We start from the raw sequence: 9,658 nt of genomic DNA on the forward strand, positions 1-9,658 counted from the left end.
TAATAAAATAATTTAAATACAAGTTTTTTAATAAAAAAAAAGTAAAATATTATTTATTTTACTATTCACACGCCCAAGGAGTAACACTCTTCTTGCCAAATTAGCATTTTGGGCCTGATAGGTACCAATTTTAACATTTGAGATGCCTGATAGGAACAAGCCACAGTTTAGGGGTCTAAGTGAATTTTGACAACAAGTTTGAGTGTCTATCAATGTCTTTGGCCAATAATAAATCTCTCGTACAACTATGACATGGCGCATCTTATACAAAATAAAATTTTTCATGCAATTGGCTATTAGGTCCACCTGATTTGTACATAACCCCTGTTTTCTTTGCACTTAAACAAATGAGTGCATGCCCAAGGGAAGTTTTAGAAAATTAATTAACAAAATCATTGAAGGGATTGGAATGACTTCTTTGTAGATCTATTTTTCCCTATAGAAAATAGTAGAATATTACCCTGTCAAATTAATAATTTATGATTAATGTCAAATAAATCAAGTTTTAGATAATTTTCCTGCACAAGTTTCCTGTAATTTGAATGGGAGTTGGCCTTTGAAGTTGTGGTATTGGTATGCGCTTCTTCAACCTAGAAACTTAAAATAAACAAATGCCATTCTATGAATATTTTTTATCTTCAAGTTCTTGATCTTTTTATACTATTCTAATCTTTTCTGAATTATTCAGTTCCCTTGTCAACTTTGGTCTCCTCTAATTTATTTTTGGGGACAATATTCTGAAAATTATCTTGATCAAATTTTTTGTTGGGCATATTCTAATTATAAATTTACTTCGCAAAATGAAATATCTGGATGGGTTTCATGATAGAAATATCAATCTTTTTAAAACGAAGTCTTTCAAAATTAGTTCTGCATGAGAAGAAACTTTCAACAGTTAAAGTCTTTTGATGATCAAGTTTTTTTCTCCTGATATATTTGGGTGATTGTATTTGTCATAGCTAGCCATATACTACTTTATTTCATAATTTGACATCATGTAAATATTTTAAGTAGGTAGCATCACTTGTTTCATGCTATTTGTAAGCTTCCACATGTGGAGTAGTTGCCTAGTTGGCTATGAATCATTTGTTTATGCAATGAATTGTATCATTATGAATGTCATCTTAACTTGTCAGTTGACTGAACATAAAAGTTTTAGCGTCTTCAATAGTGAATGAAGTTCCAGTGAAGGATCATGGATTGTGAAAATAAGGATTTCGAGCTAAGAAAATCTGGATCTTCTCGCACAAGCAGTGCCGGTTCTTCTATCAGGAGGCATTCCTTAAGTTTATCACTTTCTCTTCCTAAACAGCTAAATGATGATGATGATAGTGAATCTGTATCAGAAGGAGGAGATATTGGGGATCGAGAGCTTCAAAGCGATAGATACAGTGGGAGTGGCAAGCTAAGATTAATTGGTGAAAATGCACCCGAACATGGAGTGGTTGTTCCCATTTCAGAGGACTCTATGTTGGAGTCTAATGCCAATTCATTATGTTCTCAAGATCCCAATGCTATTAGTAGTGGTACTGCAGTATCCCCCACAAAATTAATCTCTCAACCGGAGCATAAAAAGAATGTGAGTATTGTTAAATTGCCTGTAAACTTGTTGTAGGTACTCCAATCTACTTCTCTTGTAACATTTGTCCTGACAAGCAGTGATCTTCATGCAGGATGAACAAACAGAGGTGCCATGGGTTTTGGTGTATACTACATGCCTCTTGTTTCTAGCTGTACTTGGAATAGTGGGGGTATTGAACATTATTTTTTATTTTGGGTCCAGTAAAAATGGTCATTGATGACTTTACTTAGCATATTACATTTTTGTTGTTCCACATAGAAGGGGAAGTATGGCATTTTGTCAATGTCCTACCATTCTGTTTTTTGTTTCGTTTTCACTTGGAGTTCACGTATATATCTAATTGTCTCTCACTGATCTCACATTAATTTAAAATTGGTTAATTTCCTACTCTTTTGCACTGTCATATTTTTATTTGGATTCTCCTCGAGTAAACTGTTGTCCTGTAGGCTACTTATACACTGGTAATGTTCTGTACTTCTATTGGTTTATTTAATTGAAGCTTTTTTTTATAACTGTGGTGTCCAGGCCAGTTTTCTCATGCCTCGGCTAAATTAATGAAATACCTGCCACCTCACAGCAGTAACAGATATTAGGTAACTTCGTCCATCAAAGCTTGGACAGATGGGAAGAATCACCTAGTGTTTTTTGTGTTTGCTGGGGCTTGAACCAAAGACTTTAGGTTCTCCACCCACTTCATTAACCAATAGGCCACAATCTTTTGTGCTTAATTGAATTTATTTCGTGGGTTGAATTTACTTGAAACAAAATTTATTTTTCCAAAATGGAGGTATGATGCTTATTGCTTTTGAGAAGGTAGGATAAGGCAGTTTAACTTGTTTTTGTTTGTTGAAAATGCCCTTATTTACTCATGAGACGGTATCTTCTCTGGAGATATTTCATTGATTGAATCTGCTTTCTGGCAAGTTAATGTTGATTTGATGAACATTACCACATTTTATGTCTTCTGCTCTTTAGGGTTGAGGTATTTTTGTGTGGAAACGTTTTGCTTCAGTTTTAATGACAGGATTATTGCTCCATAGTACTTGATTTGGCTTTAGAAAGAGAATTAACCAGTTTACACAAAGAAATATAGGGAGGATCCCTCATATTGCAAAGCTCTTGAGCCCATGTTGTATATGCTGACGTGTAGGACCATCTCTTTTGTTTGATGATTGGCTTTTTAGGAAGTCCATTTGGACCTTCTTTTGTGTTCTCTTTCTGTATGCTTATATCTTTGTTCTTTTTTTCTGGAATACTGGAACCAGCTTTGGACACTTTAAGAAAATGCAAAAGAGCACCAGATGGTAGTAAAACTTTACAGGGATCTGATTATGTAAGAATCTGTAGGTTTTGTTGAGGTATTGATACAAGACAGTCCAAGAACACAAGAAAACAAACACCAAAACAGTCCACTAGTTCAAGGAACTATGGACCTTTTTTGGTGACCCCTTTTGGATTCAAGAACACAACAAGAACATCATGTAATGAGGTGTTTAACATCTAATTTCCAGCAGCAAACCAAACTATATTATGACAATAAAAATGAAGAATAACAATGTTACAACCACAATAACCAAACGGCTTGAACAACAGCAACACAAACTACAAGATTAGGACAAGAAACAAAGATAGATAGTTAGACAAGTGTTGATGTAGTCTTAACAACCCAAGAGCATATTCACTCTTGGACCTTTAACACTTTATACAACAAACACCTAACTTTTACAATGACACAAGAGGGGCATCCACCTCTCAAAGCACCAAATTCCCAAGCTTTAAAACACACAAGAGAATCCACCCTTATGCTATACCCTAATTTCAGTTTTGAGAACTCTCTCTCACAAGAGTAGTGTCTTCAATATCAAGCATAAACTAAGAAAATAAACCCTACAATGTTCTATTTATACAACATTACAAATAATAGAGAAATAACAAAAAAGCCTTTTCTCAAAAAGTGTCATGATCATGATCATACTTGTATCAATTATGGTCTCCAAAAATTATTCAGACCAGGAATAGTTGGTGCCATAAGTGATCATAGTTATATGTATCTGGACCTACCTTCTAACATGGTATACCATTACGTTCCTATTCTTTTCTCTCTCTTTTCTTTTCCTACTTCTGTACTTATTTATCTGCTTCATGCAGTAAGCAAATATATGACTGTGCCAATAGGTGGGATATAGTTTCAAAGCATGAAATTTAATCCAGGTTTCTAGAGATCAAATATATACTGCTTGTTTCTGCATTGGAGCGCCGCCAAATTGAATTCCCTGTTTCTCATGTTATTCTGACTTTTCTTTAAGCTACGAGAAAATGTTACTTGACGGAGTTTAGAAAAAAGCTCATTCAAGGTGTGCAAGTTGGAGGGATCCTCAGCAATTTGTTGAATTTTTTACATAGTTGCTTTTAGTTTATATGATATTATCAAACATATTCCTTTCTTGAATATAATGAAGCTTGACAAATCATACACATATGATAGTTATTTACACCTTGGGAATATTTTGGTAAGGTTCATAGGATTATCGTTGCTGTTGGATGGACGATATGTTTAGTACTTTACTCGCTTCTTGTAGTTTTATATGTGAATATTCATATGTAACCTTATTGAATGTATTGGTTAGGTTCATAGGGATATTGTGGTTGTTGGATGAACGACATGGTTAGTGCTATACTCAGTTATTGTAGTTTTATATGTGAATATTCATATGTAATTCAAATTATTGGTTTGTTTTTGTATTTCTATACCTCTTTGATGAGTACGGTCATGACTTGATACTTGCTCAACCAAGAACATGTGGTTTTAGAATTTTCATCCTTCTCTGCTAATTATTTTTGTTATTTGACCTTATACCTATGTTGCTCGGACTCGGCTCTTTTGCCGCCGAACCCTTCTCGATAAGAGACTAAGGCAGGGATGGGTGCTTCCGCCGTCTTCGATTTGGTCAAACGAGTTCAGAGACGTTGACCAAACTAAACTAAAGAAGAAATTTGAGAGGAAAAATCGAATAATTAATCGGCAACTTACCTAAAAAAATCCCGACCAATGACCACCGGAACAGAGACGGCATTGTCGATGTGCTGTCGCCGTCGACGGAAATCATCTTCGTCGTTGCCAAAAATCATCGTTGCAGTCATCGTACCACCTCAGTCATCATCAGTCATCCATTCTCCTACCTTAGTCAGCGGCGGCGGTGGACACAGTGATGGATTTTAATTACTCCCTCCGTCCCATTTTATGTGTCATCATATTCTTTTTAGTACGTCCCAAAAAGAATGTCATATTTCCTTGGTAAATATTTAAAAACACAATTACACTTTTACCCTTATTAGGCCCACTTAATTAAAAAAAAACATAGTAGCACATTTTTTGATAAAGGACAATTTGGTAAATATTATCAAGTATTCTCTTATTTTTTAAACTCCGTGCCCGGTCAAATGGAGACACATAAAATGGGACAGGGGGAATATTTTTTTTGTCAAAGTGATGGGTTTTATTTGCTTGTGTTGTTATTAACATATTAATAATATTTATTTATTATTTATATTAACAACAGATATTATTTTTAATAAAAGGTAAAACATGTGTATTCAGTATACTTACTTTGAAAGGGTTTTATTTATTTGTGTTGTTAATAACATACATTAATATTTATATTAACAACAAATATTATTTTTAATAAAAAGGTAAAACACCTGTAAACTCATTCAGTATACTTACTTTGACGGCATTACTTTAAATTTTTAATTATACTTATTTTTTATTTTTTGATAAATAAACATGAGTTATAATTTTAAAAAAAGTTTCTAATTCAAATACTATTCCTAATATTTAATTTTTTTAGCCGAATCCCTGCACCCGTATTCATGATCAGATTCGCACCCACTAATTTTAAAACTTATATTTAGATGAATCCGACTCTCGAATCCGCACCCGTCTCGGATACCCGCATCCGAGTCCGAGCAACTTAGCCTTATACAATTTATTTTTACCTGCTAAAGGTTGGTTCGTTCTTGATGGGTTGGTTTGGTGTGGTCTTTAAAGAGGACACTGCCAGAAATTAAAATTGGATTATCAATTGGTTTTCTAGGAAGCCTTACTACTTTCAGTGGTTGGAACCAAAAAATGCTCGATCTTAGTGTTGAAGGGCAGTGGGTTTTTGTGGTTCTTGGCTATCTTATAAGTATATATTATTTTCGGGCATAGATGTACAGTTGATGTATCAAGTGCTCGTGTAGATATAACTTCATCAAAGTTATTTTTACCTTGTTAACTCTTTCTTGGCTTTTAGAGGAACCATCATTTCCTTTTTCATACTTGCTATTGATATGCTATGAATTCTTGTAGGTTTATTTCTTGTTCCTAATTGATCATATTTGGAATTGAGACTTCCAAAGATGCTAATTGGCTCTACAAATGAACTACTATGAATTCATCCAACTCGAGCACCAACTACCATTGGAGAGTAGATAGCTACAAGCGCCATTTAATAGTTATATTCTTTCTACTACTCATTCTAGAATCGCTCTGGAGTATGAACATATGACTGGAGGTAAATGAATTCAGCAGTGGCAGCCTAAAACCACAGTAGTGGCTGGCCTGCATAGTTGGTCCATTTGGTGTGTGGATCAGGTGGTTCTTAGCACGACTAAATGGACGTGGTTTAGGAAAATCAGGCTTGCTCAAATGGGTGCCTTTTGGGACTTTAATTGCCAATGAATCAGCAGTTGCATTATGGTAACACTTGCAACCTTGAAGAAAGTAGTGAGTATATATTTTGTTTTTTGTTTTACCTAAAGGCTTCATGTCATAATATGTTATGATAGATTTTGATAACTAATGATAGATTTGGATAAATAACACCTCTTGTAATGTATATATATAGGTTAACTCTGTATTTTAATGTTAGGTCGACACACAGACGTGTGAAACTGGTGCTTCTGGTATCCAGTTTGGGTTATTGGGTTGTCTAAGTACAGTATCCACTTTCATTGCTGAATTTCATGCAATGAGAGGAAGCAAGTATCCATAGAGGGCCTATGTGTACACGTTGTGTACAGTGTTTATATCATTTGTCTTGGGGACACTTATATACTCCGTGCTTGTTTGGGTTGAAAATTTTAACTAGATAAGTGCATAATTTAAGGAAGTAATTTTCAAATCGCATTAATAAATTGTTGTAAACTTCAATATAGGTAAATTTTAATCTCAAATTGACAAACAATTTATAGTTATTTTCTTTAAATTGGCTTTTGGTACTTAGTAACCTATAGATATCTTTTTTTAGTGAAGGAAACAATTGTTGAGACGTATGCAACTTAGGTTGTCCCAATACAAGAAGGGACGGTTATTATTATTTGAATTTAAAGGCGAGGAATGCTAGACATTTTACATAAAAGAGCAGATTGACTTATCGTTCTCTTTTGTACTAGAATAAAATAGTGTACTTATAGGGTGTGTTCCGTGGCGAGGAAAACATCTTTTGATTATTTTTTTAATTTTTCATATTCGTTTGGATTGAGTATTTTGGAAAATCTTTTTCAAATGAATTTGTTTTCTTCCAAAGGAAAATGACTCCCCTAAGTAAAATAGGGAAAACATCTCTAAAATTCTCCTTTAACCTCACCAATTCACCTACTTTCTTTCCCCCCTACCCTCGAACCACCACCACCAATCCACCTAAATGCACCTGACCTCTAGCCCCTCAACCAACCAACTTGTAATGTGACTCACCCTCCCCTTATTGACTTGCAACTCGACCTATGATCACCTGATTTGAGACCTGCATTAAAGTTGGACCTGACTCAAGACTTGACCCAGCCTGACCCTAACTCAAGATTTAATGCACGGCCTTGAGACCCTTCCGAACCTGAGACCCAACCCACACTTGAACTATGACCCAAATTCTCATCGAAACTTGAGACTAGACCTCGAACCGACATGTTAACTAACCTTGAATCGACAAAGGACCAAATTAATTACTAAGGAATTGTACAAGGTATGAGTTGGTATTAGGGTTGGGGTTGAGTTGGCTCTTAAGGTCAGGGTTGGAGTTAGGCCTCGAGGTTGTGGTCAAGAATTAGTCTCAGTGTTGGTGCAACTTTCGAGGTCAGGGTAGTATCTTGAGGTTGAGGTTTAAGTATTTAGGTGTGATCTTAGGGTTGGAGTAGAGTGGGGTCTTAGGTTCAGGGTTGGGAGCTGGGTCCTGTGTTGGATCGAGACATGGGTTTGAGGTTATATTATTTAGGCAAATAACACCTAAATGTCTTTGAGATAATATTTTTTTCCTTACTAATTGAATGCCAGAAAATAAGAAAAACATCTATTTTTCAAAAACAAATTCTAGGGAAACATGCTCCTTCATAACAAACAAACCCATAATTACTACTTAATAAGTAACTAAAAGTAAAACAATAACGTATTAAATATAATCCTACACATGATATCTATGGAGGATAGTGCATACACAAATCTTACCCTCGACCTTATAAGCTAGAGATTATTTGTGATAGACCTTCAACTCAAGGTAACAATTAACTGAAGTAAACCATTAACTATAGAATTTGAATTTGTCATAAAAAACGAAGAATAGATTATGATTGAGTCATCAAGGAGGCTTTTGATTATAAAAGAAAATTATGCAGGAATTACTAAGGTAATAATTTTAATGTATAAATTAGTAATAAGAGAATGTATGGTAAGAATCCCATTATATTGTCACTCCCCAACTTAGGGATTGTAATTGACATCTGATGCCAGCTTACACCTGAGCTGACCCTTGGTAGGAAACTATGGTACTAGTGTAATGACCCTTCGGGTTATTTTTCATGTTTTTTCTTATCTTTTCCATTAGGAATTCTCCATAGCTATCCCCAATCATTTATGACTTACTGGGGCCGACGGTTCGGTTATTGGGCAGTTCATTTGATTTTTAGAGCCAATTTTCTGTTTTGAAGTCTTTGTTAGTTCCAAATGGCCATCAGACGAAAACATCAGTGAAGCGATCTTTGATACAAACTTTGACTGCGCCAACAGATCCAAAATATCAATTTTAGTCCAGGTAGACCTTTGGTTTGGGTCCTAATGCACCTGAGCTCATGTCGACCTATTGGTCGAAAAGTTGAAAAATCAAAATACCGGTGTGGGACCCATATTTGGTCGAAACGACCTCAAATTGAAAATATAATTTTGCCATCATTTCTGGAATACCAATTTTAGGCTAGGGTGACCCTTGGTTCAGGTCCCAAGACTTCCAAACTTATTTTGGGTTATTGAGCGAATTTTATGAAAAATGAAACTATACGTGTGCGCCCATTTTTTGTCAAAACAATCTCGGATGGAAGTTTTGATGATTCCAATGGATTTGAAATGTGGTTTACACCAAATTTCACTATTGAATAATGTTATTTTGGTTTCAAATAAGTTTTGAGGGTCAAAAATAAGTTTTTGACTTTGCTATCATAGGGATACTGCATCTCTTCGCCGAGGAGGTCTATAAATAGACCCCAAGGTCGCTGGGCATTTTTCTTTCATATTTGAGAGCCTAAAATTCTAAATAGGTATGATAATTCAAAATTAGGTCTTTGGGTGTCTAGGAAGCTTGGTAAATATCTTTTATCATGATTATCATTCGGATTAAGGTAAGATTTCATCACTTTATTGGTGAATATCTTAGTTCTTGACCTAAAAATTCAATTGAGCTTAGGGCATGATTTATCCTCAAATTTGGTTTGCTTGCACCCGTTAATTGAGGGTTATGATTCCTTGGTGATGTATGAGCATTGGGTTGACCTCGAAAATGCAATATCCATACGTGAGACCCGCTTGGGGTTTTTGGTGTCGTTTTTGGTCCCGAAGCACAATAGTGCAATATGAGTATCATTAGACTCATATTTGTAAGTAGATTATTTTTTTGATACCATGATGATATTTTGGGGATTGTGAAGTGAAGACGAGCATATGGTGCATGAAGTGAGGTTTTGCGGTTCGGTATTGAGGTAGACTTTTACCCACTCTTCTTCTAAGACGATGTGTGTTATGTATGACATGTGAATATGAATGTTAGGGTTGAT

General features: G+C 35.1%; 1 protein-coding gene across 1 annotated transcript; it reads left to right on the forward strand.

The window, feature by feature from the left end:
- Nucleotides 1–1,122: 1,122 nt before the first annotated feature.
- LOC107869736 lies at nt 1,123–1,961 on the forward strand. The gene is made up of 2 exons (XM_016716196.2): nt 1,123–1,579; nt 1,674–1,961. Exons 1-2 carry the CDS (start codon nt 1,196–1,198, stop codon nt 1,797–1,799), a joined length of 510 nt encoding a protein of 169 aa, XP_016571682.1. The 5' UTR covers nt 1,123–1,195; the 3' UTR covers nt 1,800–1,961.
- The last annotated feature ends 7,697 nt before the right edge of the window (nt 1,962–9,658 follow it).

The sequence above is a fragment of the Capsicum annuum genome, chromosome 4, assembly GCF_002878395.1.
Source record: "Capsicum annuum cultivar UCD-10X-F1 chromosome 4, UCD10Xv1.1, whole genome shotgun sequence".
In the NCBI taxonomy this organism is placed as follows: Eukaryota; Viridiplantae; Streptophyta; class Magnoliopsida; order Solanales; family Solanaceae; genus Capsicum; species Capsicum annuum.

Coding starts and splice junctions, on each gene's coding strand:
- LOC107869736 (XM_016716196.2), top strand. CDS start 1,196: ATGGATTGTGAAAATAAGGATTTCGAGCTAAGAAAATCTGGATCTTCT. Junction 1,580..1,673: donor AACCGGAGCATAAAAAGAAT/GTGAGTATTGTT, acceptor ATCTTCATGCAG/GATGAACAAACAGAGGTGCC.